Raw genomic sequence first — 27,493 nt, 5'->3', positions numbered from 1 at the left:
CAGTTTCTCCTGTGTTCAAAATAACTCACTAAGCACACATTATAGAGGATGAGAGATTTATTGGAGCTACTGATGACAGACCTGTCCTTTGGGGTTATTATTTAAAGAAACTCACTGTGAATGAGTTCCTGCCATGCTTTGACAGGTGGCCAGTTCTGTAACTGTGCCACTCGCCCTCTCTGCCAGCCGTTGTTTCTAGGTTCCAGCTCGTTTAGTGTATGAATGGAGAATTTCATACCATGTGTTCCCTGCCTTTCCTGTCTCTTCACATCCGAGACAAGTTTCTAAAGGCAGGAGTAATTAACAGCCCTATCTGGGGCTAAATTTCCAGGTAATTTAAGCAAACAAGGTTTTCGCCTGAAATTTTCAGGTAATTGCTTTGTTTTGCCAAGGAGGGCGATTTGGGGAAGAACACAATGGCGCTGTGTGGAAAGGCACTCTCCCAATCTCCAAGCTCAAAAACAGGACCCTTGTCCAAGTGTTTGGGGAAATGACAGTGGGGTCTCAAAGTAAGAATAACTGGCCGACAGAGCAAACTATCTCGGTTAATAAATACGCAGCACTCTGTGTCTTTGGACAAATTAAATTGTTATACGAGTGTAAGGACCCTACCGTTGTAATATCTATCAAGCCTCATCTTCCTTGCAATCCTGGCATTGCATTTAGCACTTGTCTATAATCCGACAATGACTTTAAAGGCTGGGGCAGGGGGATTCTGTGAGTTTGAGGGCAGCCTGGGTTCAACAGTTAAACCCTCTCTAAATCCAAACCAGGTTAAACTGAACAAACACACACACACACACACACACACACACACACACACACACACACACAGACGCATGCACGCACAAGTAATACTAACATCCAAACCCAAGCCCAGTGGTTTAGACTCTGCACATTAGCTAAGGCAGCATGGCTAAAATAGTCTCTCAATTTAGACAAATCTGTCAGTTATTAATGTGAAACATTGTTCTTCTAGAATCTTGCATATTCTCATCTAGCAGAAGGGAAATAACAATGCTCCCGTGGGCTTGTGTCATGTGACAGGAGATACAACTGACATACAGGGTGTGTGTGTGTATGTGTGTGTGTGTGTGGGGGGGGTGATCTGGTATTAGATCTCGCCCATTCTGCCAGATGATTCATTTAATAAATTAACAGCATGAGTTTAAAATTAACTCCTTTTAATGTTCATAGCTTTCACATAGTTTTCTTTTGAGGCAGAGACTTGTTATATCTCCCAGTCTTGAACTCAGGGCCTTCCTGCCTTAGACCCTTGAGTGCCACCATATTAGCCAACTTTCACATGCATCTTAGTGTAATATACAGAGATGGATATTTTATTCATCATCTTTAGTACACCATGTATCACCTTTTAATTCTCCTAATGCTGATTTTATTCAAATTTCAATGAGTGTCTTTTATAACTTTTTAACCGGGATTATCAGACAGCAGTAATATAAGAATGACCATGGAAATACAGGGAAAGAAAAGCATTTGTGAAGTTACTTTTGATGTAATCAGCATATTACTCAGCCGGGAAGTGCTGGCCAGGCACTCCGCTTGGCTACACAGGTGTGCACAGAATAAATCTTGCAGCCACTAAATCATGCTGGTCTTCGTGACCTCGTTGTTCAGGGAGTGGTCTGTGTTACTGCTGATTGCTTCCCAGTACAATTAGAGGTGATGATCATAATTAAGATTGGAAGTGTCAATCACAGTCCTTAAGTGGCTCTACCCTGAAGGATTTAAGGATTGGATGACTTCTTGCTTTGATAGAGATCGGCTATTTTTTTTTTTAATTTTTATTTTTTGCTTCCTGTACAGAGGGATCGAGCAGGTAGAATATGCTCCCCTGCCATAGTCCATATTTTTTCAAGATACCAACCTTGTCCTTCTTTCCACAAAATAGACTTTTATTAGAATGAGTCCCCAAGGGGGGTGTTTCAGAAAGATAGCTATTTATTGCTCTTGACTCAGCTTTTAAATATCTTTTATGTTGTGTCTTAAATTTTTCATTTGCTTCCTTCTAAGTAATCCAAAAACTGCAGCTGCATTAAATGAGCGAAAGAAGTCTCATCACAGTGAAGGCCACCTACCCTACTGGGCTCTCTCAGGACCTCACGGGCATGAGGACTGACTCTGGAGTCTCCCTGCGATACGACCTCACAGGCAGAAGTACGTGGCTAAGACAGTGCAGACAGTCTCCATCCATCACGTACCTTACACCGCATCTGCTCGGCATGGAGTTCCTCATGGTGGTCAGGTAGAGGCCGAGACAATTTCTTTTTGAATGTTCGGAGCTTCTCCAGAGAATGGGCTATCCCTTTCTCACACTTTTTCCAGTCCTATCATTGGAGGAGAAATAAATTGTATACATTATAATCCTTTTTGGTGAAAAATTACAAAAAAATAAAATGAAAATAAAAATTTTAAAAAAATACTCTTTTTAATTGCACAGGATGTAACTAAACTCGTGGATTGTGGAAAGGCTTGTCCACGCGCACTGCCATTTTGAACATCATGCCTTTGTCATCATAAGAGCTCAGTTCAACTTGACTCTGTGACTCATTAGCTGTTTGTCTCTAAAAAAAGCAGATGGTAATACGCTTTCCCTGAGAAAATGGAAATAAATTCTACAATTGTTGAAGAATTAACATAAACAATGTCTATCAAGGCACCAAGTAAGCACAATATCCAAAGATTTTTTTAACTTTGGATATTTAAACATGGTATTTAAACATGGAGTCTGAATCAAACACTGCACAGAAGAGGAAACCCGTCTAGTTCCCTGTCTCTCTTCTAATTCAGACACAAGTGCATGGAGTATCTACATGCTCCCAAATGTACCATGGGGGTGTAACAAAATGAGACAAAATGAATCTCTTTAGACTCTAAACAAGCAGGAGTAAAAGAAAGACAGAACATAAAAATGATACAACCTTAACTCTGATTCATTCCATACATAAATATAAGCCACCCACATTTGAGGTGCAAACACACAAGAACCGCAGGCAATGCAAACATGGTGTCTGTCTGTCTTTACCTGGCTCATACTGAAATGTGTCTGGAAGAGTTAAGTGTTAGCACAGAAACACCCATTCAGCAAGAACTAGAAGAAATATCTGTCTTGTGACACATGCTGTCACATTAGCACAGGATATATGGCCAAGAGTGGCAGCCCAGAGCATGCTGACTCTCTGAGTGAAGACAAGCCTGGTGTCTGCCTATTTGGAAACCTGACACATCAAATTGGGAGCAGGGCTACCTCTTGGGAATGGCAGCAAACTTGGGGTTGTGTTACAAGGGATATGTCAATTTTCATGCTACGTTCCTCAAGTTTTTAATGGCACATTTATTTATTGTCTAATTTTTAAATTAAAAAAAAAAGGAACTTGAGAGAAACCACTCAGAATGTTGATTTTCTTATAGAACGCTATTTGTAAGTAAACTTCCATCAGGTATCTTGATGTCAGACAGCATTCAGTTAAGTAAATACCCCGTTTTGTCTCATGCTCCCATATTGGCTGTATTGTCCATTCCTGGCCACCATGCTCCCAGTACCCTCCCCAAACCAGCTGCCCAGTGGTCATTCGACACCTAATGCATTACTGAACTCTAAAGACAGTTGGTTTAACAGCTAGAATTACCAAGCCCCAACACGGTACCTAAGTCTGGTTCCCTTTTTTCCCCCCTTATCTCCCTTTGTCACCTGTCCTCTCTTGCCTCAGCTCTTCCTACTTTTCACACTAACATGTTCTTATTAGCAATCCATAGATAATATTACTCCAAATACCTTTAGCAAAAAAAAAAAAAAAAAAAAAAAAATTGCAAGTTTAAACTCAGTGTCTTTTGTTATGTGAAGGTTGGAAACCAGGTCCTCATTTCTCTTGAAACTTCCCTTATGGAATCACCCTCCTATGGAACCACATAGTGCCACCTCTTCTGACTAGTTAGAACCAACAGAGGCACCCTGGCAACCCAAGCAATGGATGTTTTGGTCTACATGGCTCAGATTTGCTCCAATTCCCCTTCACTTTACAATATTGTGTGGTCCTTTTGCTTGCTGATGCTCAGTACTGTAGAAATGATTTGTAAGCAAATAATCCCCTTTACTTCGACTTAACATTTTCAATTAAATTGGCGCATGCCCTACAGCTGTCAATGCACAGCCGGTGCCTGTTCACAGATCTGACACTGAGGAGGTCACATCTTAAGATAAAATTGACGTTTGAGAGCAAGCAAAAGCATGGCTATTTGGGGCATACATACACAGAGCATTAAGCTAACAGCTAAAGACAGAGAATTATTGTAGCATTGGTATAACGTTGGTATAACATTGGTATAAAGGCTGGGTTTACGGGACACAAGGATTCCTTAGGCAAACAGAACATAACATATGATTCAAATTTTTAAAAAGGACTGGAGAGATGGCTCAGGGGTTAAGAGCACTGACTGCTCTTCCAAAGATCCTGAGTTCAATTCCCAGCAACCACCTAGTGGCTCACAGCCATCTGTAGTGGGATCCGATGCCCTCTTCTGGTATGTACTCATATACATAAAAATAAATAAATCTTCAAAATTAAGAAAAAATCCTGAAAAAAGAATAGGTACTTTCCTCTCCAACAGTGACTTGGATGGTGAAACCACCAGTGAGCCTTTTTTTCTGCATGAATGATAAGGAACCGGCTTCATGTATTGTTCTGCAAACCGTCCATCAGAGCATCAGAGTGACTGTTTTATACATGAACTGACAGATGAGATAAACGAACCCAGTGACTCAAACACCATGCATTCTTATGTCTTGGGACTATCTCCAAAACCCACAACATGAATAATTTATATATATATATATATATGAATGATTACCACAGTCTCACCAGACTGAGTTACAATGTTTTAAATCCTTGCCTGACACTGGGATGACGACAAATGACTCAGGCATATTATGTTACCAGTGACTTGTTCTGTAAGCAAAGAATGGCACTTAATACATGCTCAGTGGCATTCTTGATTGGCTGTTTCCTATTTGGAATATCTTGCAATATATATTATACATATATATATATATTCTTATGCAATATATATATTGCATATATATTATAATATATATACATACATATATATCTTATGCAATATATATATTGCAAGATATATATATATATTATACATATTGCATAAGATTCTGAAGGTAAATCAGATGGATGTGAATATTTGAAACAATAAAAAAACTACACAATTACTGTGAGCTATCTCCCTCCATCTAAAAAGATGGCATAGTATACTTACAATCAGGAAGAATTGGTGATTTTCAATATATATACATTGTGACGTTTCTTGGGTACAATTTTTTAAGTGCTAATGACATCAATAATGGCAACTACTGCACTCAAGTGTCCCTCATGATTTCCTGGCATGCTTTTGGCAAATCCTCACAACAGTCATATAGATGAGGTACAGTTATACCCATTCTGAAGGAAAGGAAAATGCTATGGTTTTCAGTGTGGCCTTATCTAAATTTAGGGCACATTTTTTTTTTTTTAATTTTTTATGAGCAAATATTAGTAACAGGCAATCATGAGTTTCCACATGAATTGTTCATATACTTATAACTACTAGACTAAGGACACATTATAAGTAGTTTGGACATGAGAGACAGATGCTCATTACAGGCCATGCGGATAAATCTCAATGCCCTTACGTTCACTATGCCTGTGGCCAATAAAAAGGCCTAAGATGCCCCTTGGAGACGTTCGGCCAAGGCAGCCTGCTTAGACACACCAAGGCAAATTAGGAGACTCATTCTGGGTTAGCTTTTTCCGCAGGCTATAAAACATGAGATATCGATCTTTAAAACCATTCTAGAGTCTACAATTTAAGGGACGGGATCTGCTCTTTAAGTTTTTGCCTGGCTTTCTAAGGCTGTCACATGCTTCAAGGCATTACGTTGGTCATTAATCAGAATTAATCACCTGGACAGCCTTATTAGAGTTTAAAGTACTCTGTTAGGGGGTTTTCCTGAAAGATGAAGTGTTGAAAGTTGGGAAACTTTTCTAGTTCGTGCAAGATAGAACAAAGTCTTAAATAAAACAGAAGCACTGGAAGGTGTTGCTCAATGACCTATCACGACGTGCATTGCAGCGAAGCAATGGGAGGAAACAGCACAGCTCCTATGAGGGGACCAGAAAGTGGACTTACTTTCAACAAGAAAGCCAGCTTTTTCTTCTGCTCCTCCAGATGCATGCTGGCTGACTTCCACTTCTCTTGGATGTCTGTGAGCTCAGCCTGCAAAGCAGCCTCGGCGCCACTGTCAGCAGAGAGCAGGAGCTGTTTGCCAGCCTCCACTGTCAGGATGTAGCTCCCTTGCTGGCGCAGGAACACCTTCTCTTTGAACTGAAAGGGACCAGAGCCTTTTATTTTTGATTCTTCTCTTCACTGTCCCATTATAAGCACATTTAGAAAGCCTTATGCTTTAGCATGCATACTTCATAATCTTGCATCCAATAAGAACATCTTAAATGAACCAAGTAGAAAATGAATGGAAAGTATAATCTCGACATAATATGAATTTTGCTTATAAGACAAATGCCCAGAGATCACAGGGTAGCATCTGTCTCAGCATGGGTGTGTACAGTAGGTCTCTCAAAGTGGTCAAAGCTTGATGGGTCTTGAAAGGCATATAACTGTAATTAGACTAGAACAAGATGAATGTGACCCAAAAAAGAGGAAAGGATGTCCTCCTAAACAAAAGTGAGGAGGGATGCATTGACGGTATAAGATAAACAGGATGAATTCAGAAAATGCAACGTACTCTTCCATGGCTGGTGTATGAAGTGTATGTGGCAGGATGGTATTGACAGCTTGCAAGGAGTTTTTACATATTATTTTATTTTATGCATGTGAATACCTTGTTTGCATGCATCTCAGTACGCTGTGTGCATACAGTGCCTAAGGAGACTAGAAAAGGGTATCAGATGCCGTGGAACCAATGTTACAGGTGGTGGTGGCTGCTGTGTGGGTGCTGGGAATCAAACAGAATCAAACTTGGGTCCTTTGGGAGAGCATGCATCATTCCTAACTACTGACCCACCTCTCTATCACACCTTTTTTTTTTTTTTCTTTTTAAGACAGTGTGTTGGTATGTAGCTCATTCTGGTCGTGAACTTGTGATCATCTTATCTTAGCATCCTAAGTATTGGGATAACAGAACTATGCTATCACACCTCGGGATTTGGTTTTCACACCATTAGAGCCGGGAAGTGATGTGTTTGGATAACAGGTATAGCAAAAATATTCACTGGATAGGTAAAAAGTACAATGAAGAAAGGCATTCACTGTATATGATGAGACAGGTTGGGCTACTGTCTATCTAGGCAGGAACTCCTGAGGTAGTGGCCACCGGGCATTCAAAGCATTCAAGGTAGACTGAGGACAGGGAGTGAGGGGCAGTAGAGAAGATAATAATGCAATGACTCTTGAGATCCTTGATCAATAGATCAGAAAGTGGTTAGAACATTTTCTATGGTTAGGGACCTGAAACCTGGAGACAGACCGGTCCAGAGGTCATTGGCTCTATGCACAGAGGTATAAATCTTAAGGATGGTTGCATATTTGAATCACAACCTTAGTAACTGAATGTGGACAGAGGATCCCAGAGTTTGCCCCTTCTCTATTGGGAGTGGGTAGTTGAGGCCAGATGACTTTTCTTGGGGAAACTGGGAGGGAGGAAGAGTCAGATGAGTCCTTTAAAGGAAGAAGGGTCAGGAACATTTGCAGACAGACTAACAGTGCTGGGAGAGACCAGGTTACATGATTAAGCTGGGCTGCAAGGAACTGCTCTGGGCCTTGGTGTACAAAGTAGAGCAAATTTTGAAATAGCTTCAAAATGTTCTACTCCCCTCCTTTCCACAGGAGCTTTGTAATGCAATCACTTTGTATATTTCAGTTGAACTTTAAGAACGCCTTAGGCCACTTCAGAGTCCATGTGAACCACGGAGGCCAAGGTCAAACATAGTGGATATGCAGAGGAGGCACATAGACCTGTGCTTGTATCTTACCTGCACTTCGTCAAAGAGCGTCCTCACTTGTTGCAGTGGTACTGGGATGCTGCCGAGACCACTCAAGGGCAAATGAGACACCTCCACCAACCATTTACGAAGCTTCTCGGCCATTTCCCTATAGCGTTGCCACTGGCGAATCTGGCTGTCAATAATCCCTCTTCTCTGCTGGGCTCTGCGAATCACTCCCTGCCACTGGTTACTGAGGAGTGTCAACTTCAGGCTGAACTCTTCCCTGGTGAAGAAATAATTAGAAAGAAAAGAAAAAAACCAGTCTTGGAAGAGTGTCACAAGATCAGCCGGTATCCATCTTCCATAAATGGTATGCCCTGAGAGAAATTATCTATGACAAAGGATTTCAAATTAGCCATGGTCTGTTGGCTGGCTGGGTTGCGAGTAATTTTTAAAGTTAGATTACCAGTTTACAAATGGTGAGTGTTTTCATATCTCAGAGCAGATAAAAAGCAATCACCATATACTCCTTCTCTGAGTATGTATGTGTGTGATGGTGTCTCATGGGCCTGTGACAGATCTTGGGCCTAACAACAGGAAATCATGTAATAAGAAACCTGCCCACACACTTCCTCCCCAGCTAGGACCATATGCCATTTTGGAAAATCAAAACCAAGCCACTTAAATTACACTATATTAAAAGTTTGGGTTTTTTTTTCTTTAAAAAAAATATACTTCATCAACAATCTTAATATTCTTCTACAAGTGATGACTCCAATCTCAAGCAAACTTTTATGAGAAATTGTCCCTTGCATATTTTACGTAAATTTCACATTTTTTTTTTTAGAAAAATTAACTTTAGTCAACACAATATGTATGAAGGTTGTTGAGTCCATTTAGAGTGAATTTAACTTGAACCTTCTCCAATTCCAGTTGAGATGCTGCAGGTATTTGAACACATTCTTCCTACTTTCCATCCTAAAAAGTACTGGCATTGTTTATAAAGTTTTATTTACTATGAAAACTCTAGCACAGATGTGGCTTTTAATAAGGATGTGTCCAGCATCAAATGGGATGAGTTTCTTGGCAGTCACAGGGCTAATCACAAATGTGACATCTCTCCTTACACTTCTCCTATCACCTACACCATACTCTCTGGGATTGATTACTACTCCAAAACTCTATACTAGTTTGGAGTTCTCTATTACTGATATATCCTATTATTTGAGATGACTATAAAGTTTGAATTTACAACCAAATATGCCATATCTTCTAAAAAATATCGAATAACTGAATTGGGACAAATGATTATTCTACAATAAATGTCAGTTAAATCACTATAAAACAATAAAAGTACCGGGTAAGAACCACCAAAGGAATTTCTTACACTCAACTTAAAAATGATTTTCCTAGGGCAACGAACGGGCAGAGTCTGAGGATCACATTTGCTTGTGAAGAGAAATCCTGCTTTGTGTCACACAGGCAAGTGTCATAGTAGAATCTATCACAGTAGGATCCAAGCATAGTCACCTAGTCATGACATGTCCTTAAAAGGATAGGATACCTGTCACCTCAGAAAATGTGTGGCCCCCAAGTCCTGATAATAACAGAGAGCATGAAGAAGAACAGGCATCAGGTCCCAAGAATAACATAGACATCAGTACTAAAATTGGGAGCCCTGTCTTTACTATGCAAACTGTCCCCGACCTATCTGTCGTCGCCGAGCTACTGAAAATGACTCTTTCCGGTGCTAAAGCTGAGGTTTTAAGAACAAAACCCCATAAGCTGACTTTTATAACCTAAGTCCTTGTTGTCTGGAACCTTCCCGGCACCCACAGACTCAGATCCAATTTGTCTGTTTTTCTCTAACTCTCAAAATTCTTCATTTAGTTCCAACTCTCCCGTTTCTATTGCTTTTGTGTTTTCTTTTAATCTCCTAAATGTTAGCATTTAAAATTTAATAGACGTTGGCTGGAACAGGAATTTCAAACTTTATTTTACTTAATGACTTGAATGTTTATAATATTGTTAAAGAGCTGGCTACAGGGTGATAAAGCAAAAGCTAAAAAAAAAAAAAAAAAAAGGTAATTACATTCAAATTTGGTTTATTCAGAAAGTCTTAAATTCCCAGTAATGGTCACATTTAAGTTTGGCTTGCACAGAATAGAGTAAGTACAGCATCACGTATTATTGCTCCAGTCTTAACCATACAAATCTTTCATGAACTTCTTACGAAATAACCCCCCAGAGGCTTAAATTACTTCTAGAATACTAATCATAAAAATGATTTGTGTTCTAATGATTTCAAAACACACTTTTAATTATCATCATGACTACTGGTCCTGGGTACGAGAAACATGTACATAGGCACTAAAGCCAGTTCTCCAAATCTAAACATGGAAACTAAATTACATGAAAATCGTTCTTAGGAAAGGTAGACACAAGAAGCTGTCAACTTGTATGTTGGGAGATAAGCTAGAATTTCACATCTACGTTTTTAAATAGTTTATTGCGATGTGGAAGGAAGATTTCACGTTTAACACTGTATGGCTTAAGGGGGGCAAAATATCTTCGTACACAGAAGTATGGTCTGGGAACTGGGCTAGCCTGGCCACAGAGCACCCTTGACATCAAGCCTGGTCTTGCTCCCTGTTACTCATGCAACCTTGCTTGAATCAGTACCCGTGTGCAACTGGAGTTTTCTATTTCTCAGTCAGAGTCAGACAAGTGATACCTCTGCCCCTTTTAGGGATAAAATTTTAGTAAGTGCAGGGAGATATTAGTAGCAACCATTCACTGACCATTGCTGCAATCCGCTCTGATCTATTCACTAACTCTGGTCCCTACAGACTAGTGAAGGTTGGCTAGGTGATTTCCAATTACCCTACGTCCTTCATATCACATAATAGCACCCTCTGCAAAGATTCAATGCTCACTCATTTTGGAGACTCAGACAAGCCTTTCCTCCAATTACTGAGGCCCCGTGATGATACAATTGCCTTAGGAAGATTGGATATATGCCCTCTAATCTCTCATTAAAAAGAAAATGACTAATTTACTGGGGAAACTTTCTTTATAAAAATTTATCAGAGATCCTACCTGTCATCAACTTGACCTTGTTCTAGAAGATTCTGCCCATCAACAATGATGGAGTGTAGGATCTGCTGGCGGCTGAACATCTCGGCTTGAAAAAGCTGCAATTTGAAAAAGAGGGATATACTTTAAAGTCCCTTTTTTTTTTTTTTCTGATAACTTACCTCGCACAGTTTGTTTTTAGCAGGGCTACGAAAAACATATTCTGCCCCATCTGCAGTGTGGGAGTATTTTTTTTTTAATTACCAATTAGGATAAACTTAAAGACAAAGTTTTAGTTTGGGTTTTTAATTAGATGACAAACATAGCCTTATTCCCCACTCCCCTTATTCATTAAAAATTAACTTAATAAAGTAAGCTGATGAATTGACAATTTACATTCTTTTTTAAAAAAAAAATGCTAACTGCTTTTCAATGTAGTCCAAGTAGGTAAAATCATCTCATGTGTATAAAAAACAAAAGCCTGTAGGAATTCAAGTGTGGCTCAGGGATAAAGCCAGTATCTATGAGGCCCGAGGTTAAATTCTCACTAGATTGAAAACAAGGAAAGCTGAGATAGTAAAAATCTTCATAGAAAGATTGATATTTCTAACTCTCTCCTCTGTCTGTTAGTATTGCTTATTTTGAGATGGGTTTTCACCACGTTGTCCAGGTTGACTTTCAACTGCAAGTCTTATGCGTTCCTCTGGCCTCAATCTCCTGAGTGACTAGGACTGTCACACAACACTATTCCCGCCTGCTTCTGCCTCCAAGTTATGGGACTAAAGGCACGAGCCACCATACTCAGTCATTCCTGTCTCCTTACCTATAAGTCTGTATACTTCAGTACAAGATCACAACAACGAACACAGCCCTGCAAGCAGTGACAGGGAGCAAGCCACATTTTAACTTAAAATATTAAAAATTACAGAGAAAAGAAGAAAGAGGACCCAACACATATTTGAGTGGATTGAGTCTAGCAAAATCCACTATCGACATCTTTCAAAGATCAGGCTGGCCTTCAATTTGCCACCGTCTTCCTGTCTCTGATTCTTGAATGCTAGGATCAGATCAGCTGATGCCTGGCTAAGGCCTAAATTTTAAAAATATGTTTAAATTTTTTACTAGGTTTTATTTATGATGTGTGTGTGTGTGTGTGTGTGTGAGAGAGAGAGAGAGAGAGAGAGAGAGAGAGAGAGAGAGAGAGAGAGCGAGCTCTATGTGTACATGCTTGCAGAAGCACTCATGTGCAGGAATCAGTTCTCTCCTTCCACCATGTATATACTGGGGATGAGACTCAGGGCGTCAGGATTGAGAGCAGGCCCCATTACCCACTGATCCACATAGCCTCAGCCACTAAAATTTCCACTATCTCAAAAGCTACCCTTGTTACTTACCTCATGTGCTCTTTGCTGCTCCAGAAGATGCTGGTAATTGCCTGAGATCTCCACCGCCAACTTCTGCTCCGTCTGAACCAGGAATTCCATCCACGTCTCGCACTTTTCCAAGAAAGTCTGGTGCTGGAGCAAGAATGACTGCAACTTGCTGATAGATGATGGACAAGGAAGAAGGGTTATGTGTCATCTTTGTATCTTCCAATTATAGAATTAAATTAAATGTTCTCTGTCTCAGTTCTGGTCAGACAACTACGAAGATTTCATGTGGAGTGGTAATGCTTTAAAATCAAAGTCATCAACACTTACAATGTTACCTTTTGAACGCTTAAAACTGTACCTACCCTTTGAATCTAATCTCATTCAAAACAATTTTTATGATTGAGACATGGGTTGCATTTTTAAACATAAGAAATTACAACTGGATTTTTCTACTTTCAATTCACATTTTGTTTGTTATTGTTGGAAAGGTCTAAATTTGCATATCGATGTATAGACATAGACATATATATACATATACACATATATATGCATATATACACATATATATGCACAAGTTCATAGTCTCCTGATATTATTGGTTGTATGGTTTGCATGGGTCCACTTCAAAATTCTTACATTAAAAATTACAGGTCAGTATGCCTGTGTTTCATAGGTGGGAATTTCAAAAGCTTATTTGGCCCTGAGGCCCTCCCTCATGTGAAACTCTCCATCATGTGAAGCCCTCCTTCATGTGATTTGGCTTTCTTTCATGTGAAAGGCTGTTTCTCCCCTCTGGAGGCCTTGAGGATCGAGAAGAAGCCAGCTCTCACTAAACAACCAAACCTCCTGGCACCTTAACCTTGAACCTCCCAGAGTCTGTGGGAGTAAGACAATATACTCTCCTCTTCCTCCTCCTCCTCTTCTTCTGTTTGTTGTTATTGAGGCAGTATCTCATGTAGCCCAGGCAGATCTTGAATTAGCCACATAGCTGAGAAGGATTTTGAATATCTAGTCCCCCTGCCTCTTCCTTTCACGTGCCAAGATTACAAGTATTTGTCGGTACTCTCAGTTTATGTGGATGTAGGTAGCTAAGGACTGAACCAGGGCTTGATCCCTGCTTCACAAGCATTCTACCAACTGAGCGACATCCCCAGCTCTGAGGAAGTAATCCCCACTCCCGAGTCTGTGGTACTGTTGTCATAGTATCAGGAAACACACAGAAACCACTGGAGTGATTAAGATGTCTCCTCACCTGAATCTCTCTGTGGTCTGAGAAGAGGTCAGAGACCAGTGGCGGTTCAGGTTCTGCATCCTCTTGATCTCCTTGTCATTCAAGGGTAACCGGTACCCCAACTCATTGAGACGATGCAGATCAGGAGCCATGCTGCTGAACTTTAGCATCTGCCCCTGTCAGTGACATTGAGGAGAAGTAAGTTCTGCCCCGTGTCAGGAAAGGCAGAGGTTTTGTTCTTTACTTTGAACCACGCATGTCAGATATCAGGAAGATTGTGTGGCCTTTGATCTGTGGAGTCCCTCAAGGCCACACACATGCCCCAGAGAAACACTTGCCCAGATCCCCACAGCTTGCCCTGCAGAGGTTACTGCCATATCCACTATCCTTTGAAGGACAGTAGAAGCTTACATGTAATATCTCATTTACAGGGTTGGTTTATTCTTCAGGGAAGAGAGGAAGGATAAAATTATGTTGATGACTGAAAGGTTCATTGCATACTCATTAAACTTAATTGATTTATGCTAATCAGCCCCTTTATTATTCAAGAACAACTTCAATATAGCTCTTGGCATGAATAACAGTGTTATAATAGGGTTAGAAGAAATCACTAGTTATAGCCTTAAGACAAATCCCATGATGATGATGAAGGTGAGAGAGGGCAAGAAGTCAGCAAGTGGTTCTAGGTGGCAGACCCAGGTGCAGGAAGTTTCCCAGCTTCTCCTGGGCTTTGAAAATGCCCTCAAGTACATCAGTTTTATATTCTTGATCCCAACCCCACATTGGGAGGCCCAAGTTGAATGGCAGTCAGGACTTCTAACAAAGCGAAGGTTATTTCCTATGGGAATCTGTGACCCTAAGGAAGCAAATCTTCTTGATCATTGAAACCAAAGGTCTAAGTACTAGATGGTGGAATTTCCATAGATAGGCACCCACAAAACTAATGTGGCCTGTTTCTTCTCCTTAGGCACTGACAGGGAGGATGTCACTGCCCTTTCTCCAACAGACCTAACTGAATGACATGATAAACCATGGAATAGAATTGTGTCCCTCATATAAATGGAAAGCCTGACCCTTGATAGAGAAGGCAGACTTTCTTAAGAAGAGTCTCATTGAGAAAAATGGTCATGTGCTCACTGGTTTTGTAGAAAAGGAAGCCAACAAGGACAGGGATCCAGAGAGTAGAAAGTTCATACACATACACTAGAAGTGGGGTGGCTTCCAGTGGTTGAAGAAGTAGATGGATGCTGATGCAAGAAGGGGAGCCGAGGATGGATGGAAGCCAGGGGATGCCAGCCTTGGTCTGTAGTGATGCTCTTTGTCTTAAGAGCACTGGGAACTCACTGAAGAATGTTTTGCGTGGATCTATGTGTGTGCACGCATGTGTGTGCAAGTGTGTATGTCTGTGTGTGTATACATTGAAGGCAGAAGTCAGTCAACATCAAGAGTCGTCTTCATTCTCTCACTGTTAAACAATTTAACAAGATGAGGTGACCAGCAAGCCCCAGAAACCCTTTTGCCTCAGCTGAATGGGTGCCAGAATTAAAGGCACATGATGGAATGGCCAGCTTTTTACTTGTGTATTAGACATCTGAGCTAAGGTCCTCCTGTTTAGTGGCAAGCATTTGCCTAAAGCCATCTCCCCAATTCCCACATGGAGGACATATGATGAAAGATTTTGCCAGCCTACTGCATTATTAAATTGTGGTTTATTAAATATTTAAAATTATTGATAATTCACTAAATTTTTTTTCTTCTAAAAGCTGCACTCGTTATTAATTGACAAGTCATACTGTAAACAGTTGTGGGATTAATGTGATGTTTTCCTATGGAGACAATGTAGGCTGATTAAATCTGCATAATTAGGCAAAACTTTAAAGACAAAGGTCAATGTAGTTGAGAGAAAGGAAGAGGAAGTAGTCGATGAACTCTAGAGGAGGCTCCATAACTTGAGATGGGGTTGGTTGATCTGGGAGAGAATCATGTTAGAGAAGTGGTAGGATAGAAGCCTTTTAAGGTATGATAGGACAGGTGGAGGACAGAATGGTTGGGCTGATCCCTAAGGACTAAGCCTGCTGGGGCTTTGCTTAGCAGCCCATCACCAGCACAGTGGTCTTTCCTCTCAGGGAAACAGTAAGGACGAGCTGAGGGCATGTCAGTGGGATCTTGGAAGGATTTTGAGGAGAGAGGTTGTGATGGTTGGTATATGTTGGGCCCAGGAAGTGGCATTATTAGAAGGTGTGGCTCTGTTAGAGTAGGTGTGGCCTTTTTGGAGCAGGCGTGGCATGGTGGGTGTGGGCTTTAAGACCCTCATCCCAGCTGCTCGGAAGCCAGTATTCTGCTAGCAGCCTTTGGATAAAGACGTAGAACTCTCAGCTCCTCCTGCACCATGCCTGCCTGGATGCTGCCAATGTTCCTGCTTGGTGATAATGGACTGAACCTCTGAACCTGTAAGCCAGCCCCAATTAAACGTTGTCCTTATAAAAGTTGTCTTGGTCATGGTGTCTGTTCACAGCAGTAAAACCCTAAGACAGAGGTAAAATCAGGGAGCATGGTTTACACACACTTACCTTCAGTTCCTCCATCCTTTCCTGGATAGTGGAGAGGTCAGAGGAGTGAGTGGGATCCTGTGCTTGGAGTATGCCCTCGGCTTCCACGATCCAGGCCTCTAAGGCTTCTAAGCTCTTGGCAAATGTTTCATAGTCAACAACTCCAGCCTATATTTTCACAAAAGAAACTGGCATTTTAATAAAATGAACTGGAACTTTTATGAAATTTAGTTAAAGGTCAATTGCATCTATGGAGTGTCCCTTTCACAGGATGCTATTCTGAAAGCAACAAGGTGGGAATGATATTTTTTTATTTCATCTGTGTAGGTTTGCTTTGTTTCCCTAATAACCAACTAAGGTCATTGTTTAAATGCATTATAAACTATTTTTAAAGTATTTTGATTTTTGCTCAAGGCTATTAAATCCACTTGGATACTACCACTGAAATCACTTAGTGTTGGCATATTGGGTACTAGGAAGGTGAGTATGATTTAGGGGTTGGCCTGCTAAACCAATTTTAAAAGCAAGCTATAGAGAACGGTGTAAAACAGCTGCCTTTCCTTGACTCCATTGGGATCTCTCTCTCTCTCTCTCTCTCTCTCTCTCTCTCTCTCTCTCTCTCTCTCTCTGTCTCTCTCTCTCTCTCTCGACATTTCAGTATTATAAGAAGTGTCATCTCAGCACCAAAGAGTCTGCTTCCTGTGTTTTTCCCTCAGACAGAAACCTGACCAGCCCAGAACATGGTCACTGGCTCCCTACCTGCAATACTGCTTGTTGCTTGCAAAGCGCCTGCTCCAGGGCCTCCAGGCGCTGGCTGAGGCAGACTTGTTCACACTGAATGGCTGCCGCTGCAGAAGCGTCCACCTGTTGCCCAAGCTGCTCTCCTAGCTCACGGAGGATGAAAAGCGAGTCCTTGGCTGTCTCTAGTCCCTCCAGAAGATCCTGGGGAGACAAGAATACACTCATTGTGAAACATGTTACAGGTCTTTCTCAGCACCTTCAGCAGTTGGCCAAGGACCACATGCATACATAGGAAGGACTTCTGTGTGATCAAAACACTAAATACCATTACCTTAAAAAATGTAATCAAACACTAGTTATAATGATTTAAAATATGCGTTATATATGTGTTAATAATTTAAGTATATATGTTATATTATACTTACAGAGAGAGTGAGAGAGAGAGAGAGAGAGAGAGAGAGAGAGAGAGAGAGAGAGAGAGAAACTCTTCTGATTAAGTTAGGGATACAATATAGTGTTTGAATAGTTTACTTGCCTAGAGTTTACAAACTCCTATCCCTAGTTCCAGGACAAAACAGAATGCTTATACTATAAGCCACCTAAGCTCATTATATTCTTTTCAAAGAAATGCAAATAATGTAGGTAAATGATGGAGAAAAAGAACCAAACTAAGGAAGAAAAGAAAGGGAGACAGAGAAAAAAGGAGGGGCAGGAAGGGAGAAAAGAAGAAAGAAAAAAGAAAGGAGAAAGGAGGAAGGAAAGAAGAAAAGAGGGAGGGGGCATGAGGGGATGGAGGGAGAAGAGAGAAGTAAAAAAGAGAAGAAAAGAAAAGAGACCACGATACACTAGATGTGGCAGTAACTAGAAATCTTAGGTCATATTTTTTCTCACTTTTTTGTATATATAAATGTATCAAACTGAAGATACGGTGCTGCAGTATGCCTTGCCTACTTAATCTCTTAATTTTACAAAGGTTGTTGGCATTAGTCTCTCTGTGGTCACCTTACTGTAGCTTTGACAAGGCTCGGGTCTCAGTGGGATTGTAGAGGTCAAAGATGGTCCAGGTGGGCAGAGCTAAGGACCTTCTCCACCTCTATCTCCGTGGCATCTCCAGCCTGTGTTTTATGAAATCCAGTTGTATACCCATGACCGTGAGCCAATGGGGATTCCCTGTTTCTGGGTCCTATGGTAGTAGCAGAGTACAAGGGACTGCTACTCCTGCTGACAGCTGGGACAGGATAGCCAGTGGATCCTGCCATGCCTGAACAGTGAGCTTCCTGTGAGAGAAGAGCGAAGGGCACCTTTAACCTTGACACAGACAACAAAGTATGCCTTGGTTCTGAAGCACAGAAACTCTTGTTTATCTGTACAAGCTCTTGTGCAGATAAACAATTCCAACCAAAACGAAGGTTTTCTTTATTGTGAACAATAACCCTGTCACTTTAAATCCTTATTTAGACAGAAGGTACAAGCTTGAGTTTATGTGGGTTGTTTTGTAACTTGACTACTTTAATAAGCCAATGTGGGAAAGCTTTTAAGCAGATCTTTATAACACAGATCATTAAAATAAAGACAAATAAGGACAAATAATAAGAGGCCCAGAATGGGTGGAATAAGAGAAGGCCTTTCTCGAAAGCCCTAAGTAAGTTATTGGCAGCTACGGTGGAAAGGGGAATCATTTAAAAAGCTATTAAAAAGTGTAGCAGAAAGCTGAAACAGCTTGCTCTCTGCTGGTAAATACCTGAATGAGGCTATTGTCTAATGCACTGCAGCAGATAACAAATCTAAGCGGATAGTTTTTTAATGACATGGATAACTTTAACAGGCGATTTTTTCTTTAAAGTACATGATTTCCCCATGTGGTTACAACTTACAGTGACTATTTCAGTACAAACAGATAGCCTACTTTTTCCTCATGGATTATATATACCCCGTTAGGGAAAAGTGGGAAATTAGGGAAAAGTTTTGAAAATAAAACAACGGGAAAGAGACTCACAAATTGTAAACACGTGCAAGAAGGCTCTGGAAGACTCTTTAGTTAATGGGGTGACAATTTGGGGATAAACTGCCTCACAGATTTAGATAGCCCCAAACCTCACATGCATCTATACTAGCCCTGCAAAACCAGTGAAACTAGAGGCCACTGGGTTGAGCAAATCACAAAGAGGTTCCTGAACATACGTTGCAATCCTGAATCCACTTGGTGACTTCATCGTCCGCGATGTCCTTGTTAGTGGCTGCCTTCAGCAGCGCACTGGTCTGTTCCTCTTGTCCCTGGACTGCAGAGGCACACTGCTTTGAGTAGTCCTTGTATCTCTGCCAGAGCTGGAGGAGGGCCTTGCTAGAGTGCAGCTGCTCAGCAATCTCTTCCAGTAAGTTATCCCATCTGCAAGTAACAGTGAGCACTTAGGGCAGAATAGCATCTCTCACCAAACGCTAACACTTAACTATTTTACTTGTCTTGATCCTGGTTCATGTGAGCACGGGTATAACGAAGCAATGACTTGTGTCTACTTAACATAATAAAGACTAACATGTTACACTCGTATTCCAAAACTATCCTTGGGACTATAGAAGTCCTGATCCTTCCTAACTGTCCTCTTTCTGATTATTTTTCATTAAATTCAGTTTGAAAACGAACAAACAAGACATAGTAGTCTCTCTAGATCTAACAGCTGAGAATGCCGTAAGTCTTCATTGTATTGCATTTATGATAAGACATAAAATTAGCTGGTCCCATACTTCATATTGACTTCTTGCAGAGTACTGGAGAGGGTTTCTGCCACAGGTGGGTGACACTCCTTCAACAGTTGGTTGGTGATAGAGCCGAATTTCTGTAAGCCTCCTTCCTGCTTTTCTAGGTCATCATGAAGATTCTGCTCAAAGAGAGAGTCCCAAGGGTGACAAACAGGAACTAATGAGCAAGTTTAAAACGAACATGCATGCATTACTCCATTGCTGTTAAAAAGATAATTTCTTATAATTCTGTTCTCGTGGCTGCATGAAAGAAGAGTCACAGCCACTGAGCTCTTTATGCACACAGATTCTTCTTTAAAAGCCCATGAAGGATGTCTTTGCCTAGGAGGAAGCTACAGCAGTGGCCAGGTACTGTCTATGGCTCTTTCTGCCAAACCCAGGGTGCTGTGTCAGTAACATGAAGAATGGTTCTCCCAATAATCAATCAAGAAGACAGCCAATCACAGCTTTTTCTGAGGACCACCTCTAAATTCTACCTCATGCAAAAAATTTTCTAGGTCTACATTTTTTTTTTAACTCACAGAAAATAACTGTAAATATCCACAGGGCAGTTGAATAGTTGTTTAAAACTTTCATGTCTGCTTATATTGTAAGATGGCTAAGTTAATCTAACTAATACATCATCACCTCACAGACTTAATAACTTTAGTCTAACCCAGTGCCTCTCACCCTTCCTAATGCTGAGACACTTTAATACAGTTCCTCATGTTGTAGTGACCCCCCAACCATAAAATTATTTTCATTGCAATTTCATAACTGTAATTTTTGCTACCACTATGAATCTTAATGTAAATGTGTGTTTTCCGATAGTCTTAGACAACCCCTCGTGAAAGGGTTGTTTGACCCTCTCAGGGGTCATGACCCGCAGTTTGAGAACTACTTGTCTACAACTGTCAAACTCAAGAACAGAGTACAATATGGGAGAGAGATGGTAAAGAAAGGAGAGATGTGGACCCAAGGAGTCTAGTTTCAGCTAGGCAGAAGACTTCGCCTTCATGATCATTATGCACAGAAAGGTGGCTATGGTTTATAATACTGCATTGTATACTCTTAAAGTTGCTTAAGGCAAAGAGTATTTATTAGACAACCTGGTAAAGTCTTCTACCTAGCACAAGGGGACCAGAGGAGATATGTCCCCAAGGACCAGCTACAGCATCACCCACCCATAATCCCAGCACTAGAGTAGCTGAGACAGGAGACTCATGAGTTCTAAGTTACACTGAGTTACATGGAGAGACTACGACTCATGTCTCTGCCCCATGTTTTACTGGAAATATTGTTTAAATGATAGCTTCAGTTCTCAGCAGAGGAGAAGTGGGCTGTAAAGATACACTACTGCTTACCAATATCTAATTGCTTGCAAATCAAAATATTCAAAAGCAAAACTTAAAACTTCCCCTATCTTGAGATGAATTTCAGGTGCTAAATGCAGAATATGTAATTTTAGAAGTTCTCCAAATTTAAAAAAAAAAAAAAAAAATGTGGTTTTTGAATTTACTGTGTACAAGGTGAGTTTTAATGGCTCCTGGTAACTGCAACAGAAACTTAAGTTTTAAAGAAATATTTACACATTACTGTCTTCCTCTTTCCTAAATCTACCTTCTAAAGGCACTCTGTTATGAAAATCCACCTAGGTGCCCTCAGCAGATGGGCAAGCTGAAGATGTAGGCTAGATGTGAGAAGGTCCATGCTGGGCTCCTGCTGGGATCCTCATCCCTTGTGGGCCTGCCCCGCCCTGCCCATTCTCCGTGTATTTTTGCCAAGAAGAATGAACAGTGACTGATCAGTCTGGCACAGTGTCCAGTTGAGCAAGGGGGTGAAGATAGAAACCACAAACTGGAGAGCAGGGACCTGAGAAGTGAGCCCGAGCTGGGTTTACTCCCCAGTGTTTGCTACCCATAAGCAGGTTCTATTAAGTTAAAATCAAGCAAGAAAACTAATATTTTTAATATTTGAATGCCAAGAATATAAGACAATATTTTACGACCATATTTCTACTTGCTAACTTATCTTGTTGTTTCCTCTCGTGGGAAGTAATGTTAAGATGCAATACTTTTGTTACCTGCAGATTGTCGACCTGAACTTGTACAGCTTCGGAGGAACCTGTGAGCAGACGGAAGCGGGACAGAGAGTATCTGGCCTCCATGAGGTGACTGTTGAGCTCATCAAAGACTGCTTTGTGATTGCTCCACTGGCCAAGGACTGACGTCAGCTGTATCTTTAATTGTCCAACCTTTTGGAAAGAAGAACATGAATCATAATTACATATAACTTAGTGTGATGGAACAGAAAAATGCTAATCTCTGAAATTCTCCATTGGAGTTCTAGGCACTAAAGCAACAGGAGGTACAGGCTGTTGTGCATCACCTAATGTGGGTGCTGGGAACTGAACCTGGGTCCGCTGAAAAACAAATGAGAGTTCTTAACCGCGGAGCCACCTCTTCAGCCCCAAAGGACGAACTTTAAATTTTTAATAGTGTATATTCTTGTACCAAACAATGAATGGGTTGCATAGTGACATCTGTGTACAAGACCAGAATGTACCTTGATCACAGTGACTCACCATTCCCCTCCCTGTGTGTACCTTCTTCCAGCCCCGCTTCTCTCCCCAAATACTCTCCCTTCTAATTCCACTGCATGTATGCATGTTTATGAAATGGGAAACTCACACAAATGAAAAGCATGATCTTTGTCTGAGTCTGGTTTAGTTTTTCCTAACATGATTAACCTCCCATTTCCCGCTTACCCGTTTCTGACAAATGACACAATTTCATTTATATTTAGAAACAAGTAAAACTCCGTAAGTGCATGCTACATTTTTTATACACTCATCTGTTGACAGACACCTAAGTTAAATCTAAAGCTTAGGTAGTGTGGATGTGCAGCAATGAAAAGGACATGCGAGTGTCTATGTAGCATGTTGGCTTAGATTCCAAAGACATCACTCCTGTGCAGGCTCCTTCTCTGTATTTATTGGCACCAGAGAAAATTGTACTTAGGTCCCCAACACTTAAAAGCATATGGCTTTGGAGTTCTGCATAGTCCTTTGAATATGAAGTAAGTACAGGGGGGTGGGGGGGTGATTACAGAAAGAGCTCCCAGGAATTAATTTGCATTTGCTTTCTCTGCTTTTTTTTCTTCCCCAACATAAAGGGAAAAATGTTGAAATCAATTGGAATACTATCTGATGGGCTACAGGACAAAGAAAGTGCTGCTTCAGATGTAAGGTCCAGGCCACAGGTGTGGGTGGGTGCAGGGCTGTCCTAAAGAGCCATAAAATAGACCCAAAGATGAGGACAGGTGATCAGAGGGTGGTTTTGCATAGCCCGCTTCTTCTCTGCACTGTTGATTGTTTTTCGCAAGGCAATATTCCAGTGACAGAAATGCATAATTGATGACAATGTGGTAAGTTGTTCCCAGGCTTTGTGGTGATTTATAGAAATACATAAACTAAAATAGATTTAAAGCCATGTCAGGGATAATATGGGGCTAAAGTGGAAAGCTGCTCTGGAGAAGAGCCCGTGGATGGAAGTTGTCTGACATTTCTGTGCAAGCACAGTTCTGTCCCTCAACAGTATCCACTCCCCACAGCCCTTATTCATCTTCCCACATCTTTCTTTCTCTGTGTGTGTATGTGTGTGTGTGTGTTTGTGTGTAAGTGCAAGTATGTGTATGCGTGTGCATATGTGTGAATCCATGCACACAGGGTGTGCATGCCTGTGCATCCGTGGTGTGTGTGTGTGTGTGTGTGTGTGCAGTAATGTGCACATGAGCATGTGAGCCTGTGTATGCGTGCATGTCTGTTTGCCCCTCAGCTCCAGTTTGAAAGGTGTCGATAACTAATGTGTTACATAAAGAAGCACAGTGCACATTGTAGCACCTACTATTCCTATTGGAAGATTCAACGCACTCTTAAGTCCATTATCAAATGTCTTCATAGAGATTACGCTTTACTGACAGATTGAAGCATACAAGGGAAAGCTATAGTACACTAGGAGGAGGGAGCAGACAATCCAAAGTATCTGAGCACAGGGCATGCCTATTGGGCTCAATAATGAGACCAGTATGGCCAAGCAAAAAGACCTTGCAGTGCAGTCGTAGTAGGAGACAGGATGAGAGAGACAGTGGGAAGCCTGGTCAGTACCCAGCTCTTGTTTCATTCTTTATGAGAATGTTTCGACATGGCAATGCTATGATCTGACTTGATTCTGACTGCTAAAGAGATCATGGAAATCACCCAAGCAAGAAACAAAAGGGACAGAAATCAGGGTGCTTGCTGCAGAGGTAGGTGGAATTCTGTCTGTTCTGAGAGGATATCTGCCAGCATTTTCTGATGAGCTCGGTGTGAGTCTTAGAGAAAGAAAGAAGAGAGCAGTGGTTTTGAAGGCTGCCTGCACGAGCAGCTGACGAGGCAAAGTTACCAGTAACTGAGTAGGCTTGTTGGGGGAAACTGCCTTACTCAAGGCATAAGAGTTTGAAATGCCCATTAGTTACACAAGAAGGTATCTCTACTAATCTCAGGTTTCTCTTTCTGTCTGCTTAGAATTCTGGGAGAAGCTAAGGGTGCAGACAGTCTCACTGGAGAATAACTGTGCTTAGGTGGCTCCCTGTGACTACGAGGATGGGTGTAATTAAGAGAATGATGTTTACAATACTGTTTAGTACAGGAAACACTGGAAATTGAAAGACACTGATGAAACCGACTCAGCAGTACCACGTGGTGATGTAGAGATTTGATAATTATTAACTCAGTGGCTGTCAGCAAACATCAGGCCCCAAGTTTCAGAGAGCCAGGAGTTGAGTATCAGGAGCAGGCTTACCGTGCGATCTAAAGTGGCCCAGGTCTGTCTGAGTTCCCGCAGTGTGCTCACGACACTGCCAGATACCTCCTCCCTCTTGTTCTGAATCAGTGCGAGGCCATTCTGCTCAATTTTCTCTACTTCCTTTTCTTTTGCTTTAATCAAATCTTCCAGTTCCTGAAAGATTAAAAATATATATATAGTTATTTTAAATTGTTCTATTATGGATCTCTGGGGTGTACTGAAATTGAGTCATTATTGTTGCATGTGCTAAAACCCCATACTAATCCAAAAAAGATGACCATTCTCAAAAGAGGGTCTGTACGGTGATACTTATTCCTATACTTAAATGTTAAAAAAAAAAAAGTCTTTTATCCATAGTAAATTAGCATACCCTGAAAAATATAAAAACTGGTTATCCCGCAGATAAAGAAATGTCATTATATATCTTTTTCAAAATGCTGTAAGGAAAGAAGTACATATCCAAAATTGCAATATGATTATATCCTTAAACCCAAACATGCCATTTTTCTAAAAATCGCACGGCCTAGCCTGTGACAGATGGCACCTGAGAGTCAGACATGGTTTTGCTGTTCTTTAGCTGTGTCACTCTGGGAAAGTGAGAACTTTCAGTAAGTCTCAATTTCTTCAAATGGGAATGATGGAAAAGAATACGTATTATCTTCTCTTTTTCTAATGCTCTGATTCTATGTGATTCTGAAAGGCTACAGACTTCTGCGTATCTTCAATCCTCATTTTCTTTGGAAGGTGCTTTTGTAACTGCTAGCATAAAATGTTCACAAAGGAAAAATAAAATGGCCAGAAGCTCAGAGCTCATCCTGAAATCGTACATTATAGGGAGTCCAGGGCGATATCTGCACTGAAGAGCACTGGCTGCTCTTGCAGAGGACCTAGGCTTAACTTTCAGCGCCCACATTGTGGTTCACATCTGTAACTCCTTAACTGATGCCCACCTCATATCTGATGCCCGCTCTAATCTCCAATAATAGCACCAGGCATGCACATGGCATACAGATTTGCACACAAGCAAAGTGCTCAGACACAGTTTTTAAAAGTTTATTTGCCTAGCAAGCCCCAGGGATCCCCTTGTCTTTGCCTTCCCACTGCTGAGATCCCGGACACCATCACATCCGACTTTTATGTGGATGCTGGGGACCCACACCCAGGTCCTTAATGCTTGTACAACAAACTATTTACCAGCTCAATGATTCAAATATGGATTAAAAAATTGTAGTTGAGTAGCTGTTGGTGAAGTGTTCATGTATTGTGTTATCTTTTGAAGTTATTATTTCCTTAATTTTTGTTTCTGATGTGATTCAACATATTTTTTTTTAAGATAAGATGTTAAACATACCATATTGGCCTTAAACTCATCACGTAGCCACACATAACATATCTTTCTGATCCTTCCTAGTTCTACTCCCTGTAATCCTGAACTCTGGGATTACAGACTAGCACCACAAATTCCAACATATGAGGTACTGGGAGTCAAATTGACGGCTTTGTGCATGGGAAAAAAGCAGTTCTTTAACAACTCCATTCTCAGCCCTCAAACGCTTCTCTCTCCTCTCTCTCTCTCATTTACAAAATAGGGCCAATAATACATCTTATGCTTCTCCCAAAGGAATAAAATTAATATTAATATATATATGTATATATATATACACATATGAATGATGTTCTTTAAACTGTCAAAACTAGCTACATTATATTCAGTTACTTGGTAATGTGCCATGCTGCTGAGAGATTTTGTTTTTCCATCGTGAATTATCATGGAGATAATTTTGTCATAGTTGCATTAATCAGAAATTCATTTATTAGCTTAAGGAAATTATTTTTGTTTTATGTCATTGTCTCATTTCTACTTTTTGTCACTATTGTGACAGCTTTGATAATCCCTGAAAAGAATCTAACGATTATTGAGGTACCAGTTTCTTTATTCAGTATAAAAAACACAATTAACTCTATGTTTTAAGATATTTCTGAATTTTGCCTAAGGAATAAATAACTAGGCATGATCATCTCAATTCATATTTAATGTGCAGTTTATATTTTATTTATATATAATATACATTTACTTATATTTTAGTACAGAATAGTAAATCCCATAGTAATCCTTCCTATAAGATTCTAAAATTTAACCATTAGAATTAAATATATCTTCATTCATCCACAGTGCTAAACCATCTCAGAAAGCAATCTTAAAACATATGAGGCATGGCTTTCTCATCTCATAAGGGCTGCCTGCACCTGGGCACCTGGAGATTATATATATATATATATATATATATATATATTCTCCATGAAATCCAGGAGTATAGATATAAATATAGATATAGATAACCATGAAATCCAGGAACGAACCAGGATTGCAATATGTTTCTGTGCAAAGTAAAGGTGTGTTTGCCTTTTCTTTCAATAATAATTTTTTAAATGTTCTGGTTCTGATCAATGGAGACAAAGGCCAATCCTAATATTTCTGTAGTAGTAAATTACTCTCAACTTGGATTGATTCACAAATATCAGTTTTAGTATTGCATTCAATCAATAAATCACTTCTAAAAAGAGACTGGAAAAATAGTCAAGCTTTTTAAATCCAAACAAAACCTGAATCCAGCCACTGATTTAAGGACACTGGCTACAATTCCATGCTCTGGGCCAAAGAAACAATTTCTCAAAAATGACAATAAATTTTATCAAGGTTTGTAGAATTGCCAATTAGGACTGCCAGTTAAGCTATTGTGATTTATATATGATGTCCCAAAATAAGTGTGTGGGCTCCTTGCTGGTTTTTTAGTTTTGAAAGAAATGGCTTTTCTTTTAAATCATGAATTGGCATCAGCATAGAGTCCTTTAAACCACAATGTAAGCTTAGTCTCTGACACTGCCTGAAGTGACCCGCTGGGAGCCTAAACTTATTTCCCTTGAGAAATAAAAT

General features: G+C 40.5%; 1 protein-coding gene across 4 annotated transcripts in view; it reads right to left on the bottom strand.

The window, feature by feature from the left end:
- Positions 1 to 27,493, bottom strand: part of Syne1 (spectrin repeat containing nuclear envelope protein 1) — a 478,529-nt gene that overhangs the window by 63,032 nt on the left and 388,004 nt on the right. For all 4 annotated transcript variants that reach the window (XM_076926749.1, XM_076926750.1, XM_076926751.1 and 1 more), the window contains 12 exons: positions 24,556 to 24,711; positions 21,798 to 21,968; positions 19,721 to 19,854; positions 19,160 to 19,364; positions 16,997 to 17,179; positions 16,259 to 16,405; positions 13,710 to 13,864; positions 12,479 to 12,626; positions 11,109 to 11,203; positions 8,058 to 8,292; positions 6,199 to 6,393; positions 2,223 to 2,348 (listed from right to left, as the gene is read on the bottom strand). In XM_076926749.1, the coding sequence (XP_076782864.1) occupies positions 2,223 to 2,348; positions 6,199 to 6,393; positions 8,058 to 8,292; positions 11,109 to 11,203; positions 12,479 to 12,626; positions 13,710 to 13,864; positions 16,259 to 16,405; positions 16,997 to 17,179; positions 19,160 to 19,364; positions 19,721 to 19,854; positions 21,798 to 21,968; positions 24,556 to 24,711 (1,950 nt within the window). The remainder of the gene's footprint in view (positions 1 to 2,222; positions 2,349 to 6,198; positions 6,394 to 8,057; positions 8,293 to 11,108; positions 11,204 to 12,478; positions 12,627 to 13,709; positions 13,865 to 16,258; positions 16,406 to 16,996; positions 17,180 to 19,159; positions 19,365 to 19,720; positions 19,855 to 21,797; positions 21,969 to 24,555; positions 24,712 to 27,493) is intronic.

Source organism: Arvicanthis niloticus, chromosome 28 (genome assembly GCF_011762505.2).
Source record: "Arvicanthis niloticus isolate mArvNil1 chromosome 28, mArvNil1.pat.X, whole genome shotgun sequence".
Taxonomy (NCBI): domain Eukaryota; kingdom Metazoa; phylum Chordata; class Mammalia; order Rodentia; family Muridae; genus Arvicanthis; species Arvicanthis niloticus.
The sequence above is the reverse complement of the archived record's forward strand: the minus strand, read 5'-3'. Positions and strand labels throughout refer to the sequence as shown.